The sequence below is a fragment of the Heterodontus francisci genome, chromosome 8 (genome assembly GCF_036365525.1).
Source record: "Heterodontus francisci isolate sHetFra1 chromosome 8, sHetFra1.hap1, whole genome shotgun sequence".
Taxonomy (NCBI): Eukaryota; Metazoa; Chordata; class Chondrichthyes; order Heterodontiformes; family Heterodontidae; genus Heterodontus; species Heterodontus francisci.
The window spans coordinates 37,850,232-37,869,105 of NC_090378.1; the positions used below are offsets into that span (position 1 = coordinate 37,850,232).

General features: G+C 42.6%; 1 protein-coding gene across 2 annotated transcripts in view; it reads left to right on the top strand.

The window, feature by feature from the left end:
- The window catches only part of kif2c (kinesin family member 2C), a 104,627-nt gene extending 96,557 nt beyond the window's left edge, over nt 1–8,070 (top strand). For both annotated transcript variants that reach the window (XM_068036390.1, XM_068036391.1), the window contains 3 exons: nt 4,483–4,578; nt 5,138–5,273; nt 6,787–8,070. In XM_068036390.1, the coding sequence (XP_067892491.1) occupies nt 4,483–4,578; nt 5,138–5,273; nt 6,787–6,851 (297 nt within the window). In that variant the 3' untranslated portion in view covers nt 6,852–8,070. The remainder of the gene's footprint in view (nt 1–4,482; nt 4,579–5,137; nt 5,274–6,786) is intronic.
- The last annotated feature ends 10,804 nt before the right edge of the window (nt 8,071–18,874 follow it).

Sequence of the window (18,874 nt, forward strand, 5' to 3'; positions counted from 1 at the left end):
TTGAAGAGCAGAATGATTCTCTTAACCAACATTTATCCTTCAATCAGTGCTACTAAAACAGATTATCTGGTTGTTGTTTCTTGCTATCAGTGGGACCTTGCTATGCACAAATTAACTGCTGCGTTTCCCTCCACTTCACAAGTACTTCATTGGCTGTTAAGCACTTTGGAATGTCCTGAGGCAGTGAAAGGTGCTAAACATGTTGGGTTTCTTTTCCCTTGCTGGTATCGTCCATGTCTAGAAATCTTTTTTTTAAAAAAGAAGCATCTTCATGTCTTCAAACAATCCCCATTGCATAGTGACGAGATTATTTTTTTTCAATGTTTGTGTAAGGAAGTGATTTGAGGGTGGAGTTTTTTTAAACTAATCAACAACTACAAAAATGCACCAGAGGAACTTGATGCTAAAACTAATAGAATTTACCAAGTAGTGTTAAATTAATGTTGTCTGTCTAATTAATCATAACAGTCCCCACCATTTAAAACGGGCTGCTTATCAGCTGAAAGCAATAGCCATGGACATTTATGCAAATGAGTAATTTTAAAGTATGAAGACCCCCAATCCAATGACAATTTAACTTTACTATTCTTTGGCCTCATTGTCTCGAGAGAAAATGGGTATGCGCCTGGAGGTGGTCAGTGGGTTGTGAAGCAGCGCCTGGAATGGCTATAAAGGCCAATTCTAGAGTGACAGACTCTTCCACAGGTGCTACAGATAAAATTAGTTGTCGGGGCTGTTACACAGTTGGCTCTCCCCTTGCGCTTCTGTCTTTTTTCCTGCCAACTGCTAAGTCCCTTCGACTCACCACACTTTAGCCCCGCCTTTATGGCTGCCTGCCAGCTGGCAATCGCTGGCAACTGACTCCCATGACTTGTGATCAATGTCACAGGACTTCATGTCGCGTTTGCAGACGTCTTTAAAGCGGAGACATGGACAGCCAGTGGGTCTGATACCAGTGACGAGCTCGCTGTACAATGTGTCCTTGGGTATCCTGCCATCTTCCATGCGGCTCACATGGCCAAGCCATCTCAAGCGCCACTGGCTCAGTAGGGTGTATATGCTGAGGATGTTGCCAGTGATGCCATTGATTCTCTAGCCAGCGGAAAAGCCCCTGGAAAGGACGGCATTACCCCTGCAATAATCAAGAGTGCCAAGCCTGCTATACTTTCAGCACTGTACGAACTGCTTTGTCTGTGCTGGGATGAGGGAGCAGTACCACAGGACATGTGCGATGCCAATATCATCACCCTCTATAAGAACAAAGGTGACCGCGGTGACTCCAACAACTACCGTGGAATCTCCCTGCTCAGCATAGTGGGGAATGTCTTCGCTCGAGTCGCTTTAAACAGGCTCCAGAAGCTGGCTGAGCGTGTCTACCCTGAGGCACAGTGTAGCTTTCGAGCAGAGAGATCCACCATTGACATGTTCTCCCTTTGCCAGCTACAGGAGAAATGCCATGAACATCAGATGCCCCTCTACGTTGCTTTCATTGATCTCACCAAAGCCTTTAACCTCGTCAGCAGACGTGGTCTCTTCAGACTACTGATAAAGATCAGATGTCCACCAAAGCTACTAAGTATCATCACCTCATTCCATGACAATATGAAAGGCACAATTCAGCATAGCGGTGCCTCATCAGACCCCTTTCCTATCCTGAGTGGCGTGAAACAGGGCTGTGCTCTCGCACCTACACTGTTTGGTATCATCATCTCGCTGCTGCTCTCTCATGCGTTCAAGTCTTCAGAAGAAGGAATTTTCCTCCACACAAGATCAGGTGGCAGGTTGTTCAACGTTGCCTGTCTAAGAGCAAAGACCAAAGTACGGAAGGTCCTCATCAGGGAACTCCTCTTTGCTGACTATGCTGCATTAACATCTCACACAGAAGAGTGTCTGCAGAGACTCACCAACAGGATTGCGGCAGCCTGCAACGAATTTGGCCTAACCATCAGCCTCAAGGAAACGAACATCATGGGACAGGACGTCCGAAATGCTCCATCCATCAATATTGGCGACCACGCTCTGGAAGTGGTTCAAGAGTTCACCTACCTCGGCTCAACTATCACCAGTAACCTGTCCCTCGATGCAGAAATCAACAAGCGCATGGGAAAAGCTATCTCCAGACTGGCCAGGAGAGTGTGGGAAAATGGCGCATTGACACCGAACACAAAAGTCCAAATGTATCAAGCCTGTGTCCGCAGTACCTTGCTCTATGGCAGCGAGGCCTGGACAACATATATCAGCCAAGAGCGACGTCTCAATTCATTCCATCTTCACTGCCTCCGGAGAATCCTTGGCATCAGGTGGCAGGACCGTATCTCCAACACAGGTCCTCGAAGCGGCCAACTTTACTATATTGAAACAGTAATTGATAGAGCGAATTGTCCAATGAGTCCATTGTAAGAAAAATGGGATGCAAGGAGAGATTGAGTAGAATGGCCCCATATTCTTGAATTTCACCTCCATTGAAGCTTAACATTCTTCAGGGACTTGATGGTAGATGCTGAAAGGCTGTTTTCCCCTGGCTGGAGAGTCTAATCTTGAGATGAGCGGGTCAGCCATTTAGGACTGAGATGAGGGGAAAATTCTTCACTCATAGCATGGTGAATCTTTGAAATTCTGTACCTGAGAGCTGTGGATACCCAGTCATTGAGTATATTCAAGACAGTTTTTTTTTTGCCACCAAGGAATGTGGGGGATAGGGCAGAAAAGTACTATTAATGTAGACGTTCAGCCATAATAGTGAGTAGTGGAGCAGGCTCAAGATTGTTTGGCCCATCCTTGTTACAAGAATCCATGAGCAAGTTTGTGAATATCTGGAGTTTGAAGTTAGTTTCGATACTCCATTGATTTATGCTCTCATCCCGCCAACCCGCAAGATCTACCTTTTTCAAGAGAACATATTCTTGTCTAGCATGGCCAATGGAAAGGTTTGATGCCCTATGATAAACATGGCAGGCACCTGGAAAATATCCCTTCGGCTACAATGGCTTTGGTAAACATCCTTGTTTGTGTAACAGTATTATTTAGTTACCTGTTTTAAAATTGGATGAAAACATACAGATTGGGAAACTATTGAACTTTAAACCACCACCTCTCTCGTATCTGAAACAGCCCTGATTACAATTATTAAACACAGGAAAAGTGTAGTACTGTAAAACAAAATATGAAGAATACAATACAGCTTTGGTATGTAGTTGCTTTGTCTTTTTCTATTTTTTTTTTTTCTTGCTCAGTTTCCCCCCCCCCCCCCCCCCCCCCCCAAAAAATGAAGCTGTAACAGACCTGCTGCTTCTCCCCTTATAATGCCCTGTGCTGTATTAATCAATATATGAATTTAAAATACAAACAGAAAATGCTGGAAATACACAGCAGGTTAATTGATCCCTGAAAGAAATAAAAGTTAATTTTGGGATCAAGAATGGTGAAGGCTGTTGTCATCTCTAAGTTCAGGACCTTAATGGATGACGATAGCCTTCACCACAAATATAGAACCACAAATACATAGTGGGGCAGATTTCCATTGTCTGTAGTTTTTTTTTCTAAAAACAATCCTTGTATTGGCTTATCTGTCAACTACAATGAACTGATTCCAGAAATAGAATATCTGGAAAGTCCCCACTTCATTTCTTGATCTTGCAATGGTCTGAATGGGACTGTATAACATTCCTCAATCCTAAGCAAATAAAATCTTTGTCTTTTTTTTTATTTCAACTATCTATCGCTCATCTGAAACTTCCAATACTGCTATGTTTAGGTTTTTTTTGCATGCTAGTTTTTGGAAGCAACCGCATGAGACCTGTACTCCACAGTGCAATCCAGAGCCAGTTGATCCTTTGCTGGATGTTGAGGTGCAGCCTCTTGAAGCAAAATATCAGCTCTGTAACAGTTGTTCAGTTTACAGAACTTGTATCCCACTTCCCATTTCTTGGCTAATGTAAAAACACCTGTGTTCTATCTGCACATAGTACTAGCATTGTTTTGCTTTTCATTTACCCCAAGGTGATCAAAGATCCTCCTGATCAGTTGATTTTTTTAAAAAAACTTTCATGTTGACAATTACTTGAAATTAATCACCCAGAGTAGATGGAAAGGGCAGTGAGACCAGTCAGTCTCTTGGATGTATAATTTACCTTGCTTTCAAAGCAAAGTTTTGGGTAATGGGGGGAAAAAATGGAAAATCTAAAATAAGCAGCTCCTGATTTGCATTCACCTGCATAATCTAATTGATGAAATTTGCAGGCAACCCACCAGTACTTTAAGCTTTAAAGTTCACTGCTGCTCATGTCCCTTGTTGAGGGTGTAATGCAAGACTTAACATTGTTAAAAAGCTATTTTGTTTTTTTAACACTTCAGTCACTAATATGCATACATTCTGCCATGTAGTTAAAAAGCACTGACCTTCATCTGCTATATGCACACTATTTTAAAGGACCTAAATTCTTGCTTATAGATGTGTTCTCTTGATTGTCCTTCCATTTAAAGGAGGCACCATCAAAGATTTGTGACTTGCATGTAGACGTTTCTAGAATTCTTGAACTGGAAGAACAAGTGGTGGATGAACATCGAGAAATTCAACAGGTATGCATTAGAATTTTTTTTTTTTTTGAGACAAAATTCCTTAACTCTGCACAGACTTTGTTTGGCAGGTGACAGCCATTTATACCCGGAGGATCCCAGGTTTGATCCATAGTATATTAGCCTATCATAATCGGGGCATTTGCGGGATGCACAATGGATTTGGCAGATATCTGGTGAAGACTGGATCAGGCTTGCTTGTGACTTCCCTCTGCTTTCTTTTCTCCCCACCTCATCCCCATCATCTTTATTGGAATAGCCCACCATTACTCAGTCAAGGCTCTTGTACAAATGGACAAGGTACCACAAAGTAACTAGTGCTTGTTAAATGAATTTAGTGTGGGTGGTGGGGAGGAAAAAATGTGAAGTAGCATATAGGTGTGAAATTTTGATTTCAAGGATCTTGATCTGTTGCAAAGATGTCCCTTGAACTTGGAGCTTTGTTAAAGTCACAAAATTTTATCCAACCTAAGCTACACCAGATTTAAGAATGCTTAATGTCTATACCACCAATAATAAGCATATGTATAAGGTATACAATCGAATGTTTTTTCCCCTACAGAAACTACTTCAGTGGAGTGATGCAGATAATAAACTCCTGAAGATGACTCAGCTACCTGACTATAATGTTGAGAATTACACCAACATATTACAAACGTATATGGACGAGAGGATGGAAATATTTCAAGAATTTGACAGTACATTTTTAAAATTACATTCTTGTATTGGATAAAGGAAAGCTATTATGAATTGGAGCTGATTTTGCCTATGTAAAGAAGAGTGGGAGGATTGAATTTTTTCTTTTTGTTCCTGGTGCTGCTCTACTGCTTTTTACTCTTCTCTCCAATGTTATCTTCCTTCTGTAAATTACCTGGAGCCCAGGCAAGGATTTGTGCATAGAATAGATCTTGGATGAAATTGGCCATGTGCGATAGCAAATCAGCAACCCACTTAAAACTACGCCCAAGAAAAGAAAATTGAGCGTAGCATAGAACGGGGAGCTTCTGTTACTAACATTTTTTCATGTGCTTATGTCCAAAATGTGTTTCACCCACTGTCATTTTCCCTCCTCCCTCCCCCACCCCCCCACATCCCACTGTTTATGGTCACTGGTGTGTTGACCTTTTTTAGCATTGTGTGAGTAAGACCCTACCTTGGGTCAGCTACCTAAGTCCCTTCCCCAACCACTCACCCCGCCCCATGAAAGAAAAAACATGTTGCATATTCTTCTGGGCTTGAAATGTACTGACAAAAGCAATCCATCCTTTCTCTTCCCACTAAAGGAAGGGGGCAACATACTTGTCACATCTCGTGATAGTGCAAACGCATGAACATTCAATGTATTGTACCATTTTCTTAAAATACAGAGAAGGCATTTGTGGTCTTTTTAAAATGGATATTGGCAGAACAGGAAAATATAAATAATGGAGTGCTTTTTTAAACTCCAAATTATTGAGGCCTTCCAATTAATGGTTGAAAGCTGCAGTAAACTTGAATTGGGTCAGACAAACCATATCTGTAGAGAATCCAATATGCAATAGTATGATATCTTGGGTCATTTTGAAATTTTAATATTAGTGATGATCAGTGTAATCACCATATCAGCATTATCTTGCCCAAGAACTATGCCAAGATCATTCTTCACACTAAAATGTGGTATTTAAGCGTGCATCAGCAATTAAGCAGTACATTTATTTAGTGGCAGAGTTCATTAATACCTTAATTATCTTCCTTCAATCCCCATTCCATACTTTAGATTTTGTAGTTGACCCCAATTGCTATTGCTTAATGTAGGATAAATATTTCATTTTGTTTAGGATCTTTTTTGTGATTTGTACTCATTAATATTAAATAAGACAAGGATGCACTTGAGTTAATACCATTTACTATAGCTTGTTAGCTAATATGAACTTTGTTGCTGTCAATGACCTTTTCATGTTTGTGGAGTGTTAGTTTCTTAAAGCTGCAACTAACTTATTCACTCTGTACAGAGATCTTTAAGTTAAATAAAATATTTAAATACAAGAGATTTTTGAGGATCATATTATAAATAGTATCCTTTTTAAACTAATTGAGTTGTCATGTGGTTAGAAACAAAGCTTGTTTGCGATTTATTCATGTTGCACAGTTCCATGACGTGATGTGTGTTTCTCATCTAGCCATTAGATTTCTTTTAGTCTGTATATATTAATATTTTTATGTCTCCTACAGGAAACCTGAAGGCCTTGAGACAAGCCTTGCAGAAGGAGGAACAAGCTGCCAAAACTCAAGGCTGAGGAGTCATCGGCATCAATTTGTGAATCTGAAATATGTGTTAAAGCACTTGCATTGTAACTGTCATGGCCACTGATTCAACTATCATTCACCCAGAGGCCACAAACTGCATGTGTTCCTCTTTGCTGTTCCTGCCCTTGCAATCCTCTTTCTAAAACTTTGTCCATATGAATTTTCTTAAATGTTTTTTTTTTGAAAATTGTACAGATTTATATCTAGTATACAATATGCTTGAACTGAGTTTGTGACACATAACTAAAAGTGAAACTATGCGTACATGGCAATGCAGGTTTGATTAGTTTTTCAGGGTGCATTGATTTCTCTAATCCATTCCTTATTTTGCTTGTGAAGAAATGAACTTGTTTGAAGGGATAACTTCTATTAAGTAGGAGAACAGAATTACTGTGTCCTTGTCATCCTTCCCCAAACTGCCCCAAAATATAGCAGAAATGTTCCATTAGACCAATTTTAATGTGCTGGCATTGTGGAACTGTATTTAATAAATACAAGGTTCTCTAAATTCTACAACACATCCTTTTATAATTGTTCCAATTGCATACACTACCAAACCTTTTTTTTTTTATCTGGGTTTCATGAACAGTGATTTTTTTTTTTTTTGTCTAGTTTTAGTATCCTCCTCCAGTAACAATTGATTTTAAAATCAAAGGCCAATTCAGTATGCAAGTTAAACACTATTTTGTCTGAGTAACTTGATATACCTCTGTTAGACTGCTGAAACACTTTGAATTCTTGGTGAACTTTATTAGGTTTATAAACCATCTGCAGGATATTGTAACTTTTGCCTTGAAGTAAAGGCAAAATCAGACTTTTTGCAGTCTGTAGGAGTTGATGTGAAGCATGGCAATGATTTTTTTTTTTGGAACTGTTCTACTGTGAGGGCAAAACAAGCTCTTTACATGGAATCTGCTTTGTAACTAAAAACATTTCCTACACTTTTTTAATCCAGTATGTCTAGAAATGGAATAGGAGGAGAGAAATCAATAGTTTCAATTCTGAAATGACCCAATTTTTATGCACAAACTAGCTGCTGAAGATCTGAATTAAGGTTTTCTTAATCTATCCCTAGATGATTGCTGTACTGAAGATGAAAAGTCAAATATGAACTATTTTCTGGTCCACATCCAATCCCAGAATGCATGGGTCATTGGAATACATTGGAGAATCATTATACTGTAATGTTTCACATTTAATAAAGAAATTAGATACCATACAAACTGTTTTAGAGCTGTTGACTACCTTTTTTCTAATTTGTAAATCATATTGAGCAGCTTCCAAACACAAGTGGTGAGCAGCGAGCTAATTGATATTTTCAAGTGAAACTTGTAGATAGGTTCATCAAAATGTTCAACATCAGTCCTGCCAATTTCCACTTTTGTGTATTAAAACTTTTGAAGACCTCAAACATGAATTGATCTTTTCAAATAAGAAACAGGGTAAGGGCCCTTTCTCAGTTACCTTTTTTCCTTTTAATCTTCAGATTGGCAAGAAAGTACCTATCAAAGAAAGCTAGCCTGACCTTGTGTATTGAATGACATGCCACGTGCCCCACATATCTAGAGCTGGGAAGATAACCTAAGTAGTGACAATGTTGCTTTTCCTACTCTGGCCACAAATTGGTATGCAAATCAAAAATTACACTACAATCCTTTGCAGATATGAATCCCATTCACATCACTCACCAATCCTAGAGGTATATCAAGTAGCCATGATGTGCTTCATCCAGTACTTGCACAGAATGACACAAAACTAGTAAAGCTTAAGGTAATTGTTTGATCCAAGAAGCAGATCACTATAAATGCAAGCGCACACAGGATTGTATGAGGCAGCTCAGGCCATTGAGCAGTAGGCACAGCACAGCCAGTCCCTGGAAAGTTGCTATGAATTTTGTTTTTGCTGCAGATTCCATTACTCTACATCACACAACATAATTACTTTTTGTAACAAAAACTAACACCTGTTGATTAGAATCATTTTATTTCGAAAAGAATTTGACAATTAGATAGTTGAGATCATGTATGGGTTGAGGAATAGCTTTCAACAAACTGATCTTTGCTTCAATAACAAAAGTTTATGATGATGTTACGACCAGGTGAGAAAGGTGTCTCTGGGTCTCTTTCAGCCTTCACCTGGTCGTCTTGTAACAGGATTTAATTTTTAAACTGTGTTTTGAGCTCGCCCTTGGTGAATCTTTGTTCACCACTTTCCAATTATAAGGTGAAGAAATGAGCATATACAGGCTTTCTTGGGTTTAAAGAAAAAAAATTAAATTAATTAGAACTTAAACTCTAATTCGGTTAACACCTACAGATACACGCCGTGCCTCACGCTAGCAGGCACATGCGATACACACCTGCTAATGAAAAGAGCAGAAGAAAAAATAAGGGAAAACAGTTTGAGGTAATATCTTGTTACTGTGCTTCAAGCTCACTGTTATGGTCCTTTTGTAGGTAGTTGTTGCTTGTAAGTATTTCTTGCTTTTTGTTGGGGCCCAGCATTATTCTTAAACCTTGTTCACTTTAGGAGACTTTTCTCTCTTGGGGTTCATGGGACTTCAATTCCATGAGAGAGAGATGGGTGTAGACAGGGGAGAGGTCTTTTCAGTCCAGGAGCAAACTGCTTTGAGTTCAAATTCTGGCAAGTTCAAAAAATCTCCAACAGCCAGTTAGTCATGTGACTAAACTAGTCTAACCACATCTGTTGTGTATTCAGTCATCTTAGCAGTTAACCAGGAATGCTAGCCTCTCTACCTTCAATGTCTGGTAATCAAAAGTCCATTTGTGGATTAAATTGGAGCAGGGAGTGGCCCCTTTGTCCTTTCCAAGTACTGTCTGTTACTATGCAAATGTCTTTCCAGTCAAGAGTCTGGTGGGGTTTTTTTAAAGCAAGTTCGTTCTTTACTCCAGAAACAGTTTAAAAATCAATGTTCATGTGGCAAAATTAATGTCTCATTCTTGGCAAGTGGGGGCCTGCATGACAATGTGCTCACCTGTATTGACTCTAAACCATCCTGCAGCTGGAGTCTGCTATCTTGGTCACAAGCCTCTAACAATTAAACGAAACTTGTAAATCTTAGTTGGCAAAACATCCAAAGTACTTGGTGCTTATTTTTTAAAGCTGGAGCCAAGTGAGTCCAGCTGGCAGGAAAAAAAAAGTCAGCTGTAACTCACTGCTCCTGGGAAGACCATGAGGCATATCTTACTGGTTCACTAAGTGATGACAGGATATAGAGGAACAAATTTGCAAGGAAATTAGAGAGGTGCAAGAATTAGAGTAGTTATAATGAGGGACTTTACATTTTTACATTCCCAGTCTATATTAGGATAATTAAAGGGCAGAGAGGGGCAAGAGTTTCTGGAGTGTTTCGGAGAATTTTCTACATCAGTATGTTTCCAATCCAACAAGCAGAGGTATTGCTGGATCTGGTTCAGGGGAATGAGATGGGTCAAGTGAAACAAGTGTCAGTAGGGGAACATTTAGGTTTAGGTCAGTTGTGGAAAAGGACAAGGAGCAATCCAGAGTAAAGATAATTAATTGGGAGAGGGCCAACTTCAATGGACTGAGAATGGATCTGGCCCAACTGACTTGTAATCAGCAGGCAAAGCTGTAATTACACAATGGGCTGCCTTTAAAAAGGAGATAGCTCAGGTACAGTCAAGGTACATTCCCCTGAGGGGGAAAGGTAGGGCAAACTGATCCAGAGCTCCCTGGATGATGAAAAAGATAAGAGTAAGATGAAGCAGAAGAAGGATGCAAATAATATGTCAGGTGGATAATATTGAGAACCAGGCTGAATGTAGAAGGTTCAGAGCAGAAATGAAAAAGCAAAGAGGGAGTATGAGAACAGACTGGAAGCTAATATATAAGGGAATCTAAAAGTATTCCATAGGCATATAAATGGTAAAAGGAGGAGTGGAGCTGATCAGAGACCTAAAAGGGGATTTACACATGGAAACAGGCAAGGCTGAGGTACTAAATGAGTACTTTTGCATCTTTCTTTACCAAGGAAGAAGATGCTGCCCAAGTCATGGTGAAAGAGGAGATGGTTGAGACACTGGCTAGGCTAAAAATTGATAGAGGAGGTATTGGATAGATTGGCTGTACATAAGTCACCAGGACCAGATGAGATGCACCCAAGAATACTGAGGTGAATGGCGACGTGAGAAAAAACTTTTTTTACACAGCAAGTAGTTAGGTTCTGGAACGTGCTGCCTGAGAGTGGTGCAGGCAGATTCAATCGAGGTCTTCAAAAGAGAATTGGATAATTATCTGAAGAAAAAATATTTGCAGGGCTATGGGGAACAAGCAGGGGAGAGGTACTAGGTGAGTTGCCCCTGCAGAGAGCTGGCACAAGCACGATGGTCTGAATTGCCTCCTTCTGTGCTGTAACCCATTCTATGATTCCATGAGGATCTGGCTCAGTTGTGGCTTGTTGAATAGTCCAGTAGCTTGTCTACTGCCTAGGCTTACTAGGAAGAACAGCCGCTTGAATGATTAACTTGAGATCTACCAGCATCCTACGAACCATACTGCAACTGTAGGTGCCTTTCGGAGGGCAGAAGAGAATATAATTTGGTTTCATTCAGATATTGAATTCTGCAGCTGTGCTCCTCTAATCCTACAATCTCTATATGCCCTAACCTCTTTCCATGCCTCTGGTGCCTTTATCCATGTTTCATTCCTTACCCTACAGTTCGTGACTGTTTAAGCTTCAGGCTCTGGAATTCCCTCCCCAACCTACTCCAGCTCCCCACCTACCGTTTTTAAAGCCCTCCTTTAAATTTTTTTTTATTCATTCTTGGGATGTGGGCGTCGCTGGCTAGGCCAGCATTTATTGCCCATTCCTAATTGCCCTTGAGAAGGTGGTGGTGAGCTGCCTTGAACTGCTGCAGTCCATGTGGCGTTGGTACCTCTATAACCAAGCTTTTGATCAACCCGACTAATCATTCCGTTGGTTTGGTGTTTATTTTGTTTTCTCTTGCACCTCAAGTTGTTAAGATGTTTTTCTACATTAAAAGTGCAAGATAAAGGGTTTCTCTACTAATCCTCCCTTTTCTCCCAGCTGCTGTGGAGTCTGTCCCATAAGATAAACAGTTCAGTATTTACAGCACCGTGAACCTAATCCAGTTACTCTGAAGCAGTTCTGCAATACAAGTGTACTATTGGAAGCAGTAACCAGACAGCACATTTTAATAATTTGAACTACTGTCGAGCCACAGTTAAACCCAGCTCTGTGGGTCTAATTTCCATTCCCATGAACGGTAATGTCTTCTGGCTTATAAAAAAAGGCCTTTCTTCTTTGTCTTAGCCACCACCCCACCCCTCCATGCAATATAATCAACTGTTTAACATTCAAATTACCAACAATGATTAATCACTGTTATTATTGTCAGTCCTGATAGACATTTATTTTAAATATATTACAAAGTTTTAACTCCATGCCTTCAAAGTAAATTCCAGATGACGTAATTTACTCCACTGACTGAGGACACACATCTAGAATTTCACTCCCTACTTAACACCATTGTGGGACCACTGTCACCACAAGGGCTGCAGGGGATCAAGAAGGCCCAGCCACCACCATTTCACAACATCTAGGATGGACAATGGAATGCAGTATCACCTATGTCCATGAACAAATCTTTAAAAACATTTTTTTTTAAAATGTGACTCTGGTGTGGCAAATTAGAGCTCTTGGTTACAGTGCCCCCAGAGGAATAGGGTGCGGGTTGATCCTGATTCATTCAGTGAGTAAGTTTTGATATCAGTTGTACTGTCATGAAGAGGTATTAGTACTTTTTTCACCAGGAGGAAGGGGTAAATTTTGACAAATCATCCAGGGATATTATGTACTTTTCTATCATCTGGCTATACGTTACCAATACAAGAGGCACATGCAATACTTAGTGGGTAAATATGGTGTGGAACTGATCCATGCAGACCAAGAACATCCTGGGTTCAATCTCTAATCTATGTTGATCTAGCTTATTGTAGAAGGAGCAGCAGTGCAAGTATATTACTTAGTCATCCTAAGCTAGGGAGGGGAAAATATCAGCAAAGATTCTGGCTCCTGATAGTTGTTACACGTGCACATCTGTAGATGCTGGGTAAGGACAGGATTGAGTTTGGTTGTGATGTCCTCCAGCCAAATAGCCTGACAACATTCACTGTTTAGATCCAGGATTCCAATTATGTTGAGATAAAGGTCTGTGTTCCTCGCTAATCAATTTTGCCACATCCTGGCTAGGATTCTCATAACTTGGAATTGTGAAGGAGCTGTGTATTTGTCACCAAAGTGCTGTTCCTGAGCAACAACACCTGAAAACACACAGCGGCAGTTTCCACATTTAGGCTGACCACACTAGCTCTACCTCAACACCACCTTTTTTGACCCCTCCACTGTGTTTAAGTTGTCACACTGCTTGTCCAATATCCAGTACTGGATGAGCAGAAATTTCCTCCAAATAATACTAGGAAGACTGAAGCCATTGCCTTCAGCACATGCCACAACATCCATTCCCTGGCCACCAACTCCTACACTCTCCCTGGCAACTGCCTAAGGCAGATTGTTCACAACATCTCATATTTGACCCTGAGATGAACTTCCAATCACAAATTCGCATCATTACTAATACTGCCTATTCCCACCTCCATAATATTGCCCAACATCGTCCCTGTCTCAACTATTTGTTACTTCTAGACTTGACTATGCTAACACACACCTGGCTGGCTTCCCACATTCTACCCTCCGTAAACTTGAGGTCATCCAACTCTCTACTGCCCACATCCTAACTCACATCCATCACCCCTGTGCTCACTGACTTCCGTTGGTTCCCAGTTAAGCAACACCTTGGTTTTAATATCCTCATCATTGGTTTCATATCTCTCCATGGCCTCAGCCGTCCCTATCTCTGCAATCTCCTCCAGCACTACAACTCTCCGAGATATCTGCGCACCTCCAATACTGGCATTGTGAGTGTCAGCAATTTTAATTGCTCCACCATTGATCGTCATGTTTTCAGATGCCAGGGCTCGAAGCAGCTATATGTCCCTAGGGTACTTCTGAGGAATAATGGTGAACCATCTACGATAATAATGATAAGATGTTTAGGGTTGCAAATAATGGCTTCCTGGGTAGATTAATGAAATAACATTCTACAACATCATTGTATGGGCCTGAACAAGAAAATCTACCAAATCATCTGGATCGAGGTGGTAGTTTTCCTTAAAAAAAGCTACTGTGTGTGGCCCAGGGAGTTAACTGTATACATACTGTTTCTTGCAATACAAAATTACGAGTTAAAAAATCAGTATAGGCAAAATCCATTTTGCCACACTATCCTTATGGAGACATTCACTGTATCACAGTCTGTGTACTCAGAAAGTAGATCTGTAATGGCATAAGAGAGTCTTGATCTGTCATTAGCCCCCTCCTCCTCTTCCTGAACTCTGTGCTGCCCTTTGGCATCATCCATAAATATGGGGTAAACTTCCACATGTACACTGACAACACCCAGCTCTATCTCTTTACCACCTCCCTCGACCCTGTCTACTGCCTCAGTACTGTCAGACTGCATGACCAATATTCACTCTAAGGGTGTCAGCTGTGGCTCAGTGACCAACCTCTGAGTCAGAAGCTGGTGGCTTCAAGTTCCACTCCAGAGACTTGAGTACAATAACATAGGCTGATATTTCAGTACAGTACTGCACTATGGGAGGTGCCATCTTTCGGATGAGATTAGATTAGAGATACAGCACTGAAACAGGCCCTTCGGCCCACCGAGTCTGTGCCGAACATCAACCACCCATTTTATACTAATCCTACACTAATCCCATATTCCCAACAAACATCCCCACCTGTCCCTATATTTCCCTACCACCTACCTATACTAGTGACAATTTATAATGGCCAATTTACCTATCAACCTGCAAGTCTTTTGGCTTGTGGGAGGAAACCGGAGCACCCTGAGAAAACCCACGCAGACACAGGGAGAACTTGCAAACTCCACACAGGCAGTACCCGGAATCGAACCCGGGTCCCTGGAGCTGTGAGGCTGCGGTGCTAACCACTGCGCCACTGTGCTGCCCTTGTTATACTGAGGCCCCATCTGCTCTCTCAGGTGGACGTATAAGATTCCATGGCTCTATTTTGAAGAAGAGCAAAGGAGTTATCACCAGTGTCCTGGCCTATATTTATCCGTCAATCAACATCACTTAAAAAATAGCTTAGCTGGTGATTATCACATTTTTTGAAGGGGAGATTGCTGGAGCAGGTTCAGAGATGGGGGCGGAGGACCTGTCACCTCGTTGTCACAATGCAATGTTGTCAGGGACGGGTTAGGCCGAAGACATACCGGCCCCCGGAGCACCCCGGCCTCGCTTACCAGACACCACCGCTCCCCGGCCTCACTTACCGGACCTCACAACTCCCTGCCCTTGCTTACCACTCCCCGGCCTCGCTTGCTCTTGCTGCTCTATGGCTTTGCTTACTGGGTCCCAGCCCCCCACTGCGCCCTGGCCTCTCTTGCTGTCGTCACTCCCCGGTCTTGCTTACTGGCCCCCGGCCCCCGCCGCTCCCCGGCCTCGCTTGCTCTTGCTGCTCCCTGGCCTTGCCTACTGGGTTCCAGCCCCCGCCGCTCCTTGGCCTTGTTTAATGGCCCCTGACTCTTGCCACTCGCTGGCCTTGCTTACTGAACTCCAGCCCCTGCTGCTCCCTGATCTCGTTTACTGGGCTCTGTAACATCACATCCTGTAATGATGTTTACAGTCTATTTACCTATCTACCCAGCAACAACCTACTGCTGTCTCTCGCGAATAAGTTTGTTTGTTTCCAAATGGGAGTAAATCCTGTCCCGAAGAATCCTCTCTAATAATTTCCCTACCACTGACGTAAGGCTCACCGGTCTATAATTTCCTGGATTATCCTTGCCACCCTTCTTAAACAAAGGAACAACATTGGCTATTCTCCAGTCCTCTCTGGGACCTCACCTGTAGCCAATGAGGATGCAAAGATTTCTGTCAAGGCCCCAGCAATTTCCTCCCTTGCCTCCCTCAGTATTCTAGGGTAGATCCCATCAGGCCCTGGGGACTTAATGCTTTGCAAGACACCCAACACCTCCTCCTTTTTGATAATGAGATGACTGAGACTATCTGCACTCCCTTCCCTAGGCTCATCATCCACCAAGTCCTTCTCTTTGGTGAATATTGATGCAAAGTACTCATTTAGCACCTTGCCCATTTCCTCTGGCTCCACACATAGATTCCCTTCGCTGTCCTTGAGTGCGCCAACCTTTTCCCTGGTTACCCTCTTGCTCTTTATATACGTATAAAAAGCCTTGGGATTTTCCTTAATCCTGTTTGCCAATGACTTTTCATGACCCCTTTTAGCCCTCCTAATTATCTGCTTAGATTCCTTCCTACAGTCTTTGTATTCCTCAAGTGCTTCGTCTGTTCCTAGCCTTCCAGCCCTTACAAATGCTTCCTTTTTCTTTTTGACTAGGCTCACAATATCCCGCGTTATCCAAGCTTCCCGAAACTTGCCAAATTTGTCTTTCTTCCTCACAGGAACATGCTGGTCCTGGATTCTAATCAGCTGACGTTTGAAAGACTCCCACATGTCAGATGTTGATTTACCCTCAAACAGCCGCCCCCAATCTAAATTCTTCAGTTTCTGCCTAATATTGTTATAATTAGCCTTCCCCCAATTTAGCATCTTCTGCCGAGGACTACTCTTATCCTTATCCACAAGTACCTTAAAACTTATGGAATTATGGTCACTGCTCCCAAAATGCTCCCCCACTGAAACTTCGACCAACTGGCCGGGCTCATTCCCCAATACCAGGTCCAGAATGGCCCCATCCCTAGTTGGACTATCTACAAACTGTTTCAAGAAGCCCTCCTGGATGCTCCTCACAGGAGCCACAGTGGCGCAGTGGTTAGCACCGCAGCCTCACAGCTCCAGCGAGCCGGGTTCAATTCTGGGTACTGCCTGTGTGGAGTTTGCAAGTTCTCCCTGTGTCTGCGTGGGTTTCCTCCGGGTGCTCCGGTTTCCTCCCACATGCCAAAGACTTGCAGGTTGATAGGTAAATTGGCCATTAGCAATTGACCCTAGTATAGGTAGGTGGTAGGGAAATATAGGGACAGGTGGGGATGTGGTAGGAATATGAAATTAGTATAGGATTAGTATAAATGGGTGGTTGATGGTCAGCACAGACTCGGTGGGCCGAAGGGCCTGTTTCAGTGCTGTATCTCTAAAACTAAAACTCACAAATTCTGCCCCATCCAAGCCCCCATGCACTAAGTGAGTCCCAGTCAATATAGGGGAAGTTAAAATCACCCACCACCACAACCCTCCGGGTCTTCTCCGAGAATGTAGGCCGCGAATCCCCGAGGTTAGTTTTTTATACTTACCGGTCTGGAACTCCGCCCTCCAGGTCTTCTCCGAGAATGTAGGCCACGAATCCCCAAGGTAAGTTTTTTTATACTTACCGGTCTGGAACTCCGCCCTCCTGGTCTTCTCCGAGAATGTAGGCCGCGAATCCCCGAGGTAAGTTTTTTATACTTACCGGTCCGGAACTCCGCCCTCCGAGTCTTCTCATTGCCTGCCACCTTGAAAATGCCGTTTATCCCCACTGTTTGCTTCTAGTTTGGTAATTCTGCTCCTTCAAATGGTTTACTGCAGGAGGTCATTAGCACTTTAGGGGGTTTACAGGTGTGGGATGAAATTTACTGGTGAAATCCGAAAACCTGGTTACATTGCTGAAACTCTTTCTCTGAGTGAAGACTCTGGCGGCCGGGAGCTGCTGCACTCTTCAATGCTCCAGGAACCGTCTGAAAAGAGTTAAAATAAAAGCAAAATACTGCGGATGCTGGAAATCTGAAATAAAAACAAGAAATGCTGGAAATACTCAGCAGGTTTGGCAGCATCTGTGGAGAGAGAAGCAGAGTTAACGTTTCAGGTCAGTGACCCTTCTTCAGAACTGGCAAATATTAGAAATGTAAAAGGTTATAAGCAAGTAAAGCGGGGGTGGGGCAAGAGATAATAAAGAAGGTGTAGATAGGACAAGGTCACAGAATAGGTGACCAGAAGGTCGTGGAGCAAAGGCAAACGATATGTAATGTTGTGTTGAAAGACAAAGCATTATTACAGATAGGGTGTTAACGGACTGAGAACTGAACAACCACAAGTACAAACATGAAAAAAAACAACAGTGGGTAAGCAAACTGTGCAAACTAAGATAAAATAAAATAAAATAAACACAAAAAAAATTTTTTTAAGGAAAAAGAAAAAAATAACTCAAAATAAAAATAAAATAGGGCGGGGGGGGGGGGGGGGGGGGGGGTGTGCGGGCTGGTGGGGTGGCGCCGTCATGCTCTGAAATGATTGAACTCAATGTTTAGTCCGGCAGGCGGTAAATGAGATGCTGTTCCTCGAGCTTGCGTTGATGTTCACTGGAACACTGCAGCAATCCCAGGACAGAGATGTGAGCATGAGAGCAGGGGGGAGTGTTGAAACGGCAAGCAACCAGAAGCTCGGGGTCCTGCTTGTGGACTGAGCGGAGGTGTTCCGCAAAGCGATCACCCAGTCTGCGTTTGGTCTCCCCAATGTAGAGGAGACCACACTGTGAGCAGCGAATACAGTATACTACATTGAAAGAAGTACAAGTAAATAGCTGCTTCACTTGAAAGGAGTGTTTGGGGCCTGGGATAGTGAGGAGAGAGGAGGTAAATGAGCAGGTATTACACCTCCTGCGATTGCAGGGGAAGGTGCCATGGGAAGGGGACGAGGTGGTGGGGGTATTGGAGGAGTGGACCAGGGTGTCACGGAGGGAACGATCCCTTCGGAATGCTGACTGGAGAAGGGAGGGGAAGATGCGTTTGCTAATGGCATCACGCTGGAGGTGGCGGAAATGGCGGAGGATGATCCTTTGGATATGGAGATTGATGGGGTGGTAAGTGAGGACAAGAGGAACCCTGTCGCAGTTCTGGGAGGGAGGGGAAGGGGTGA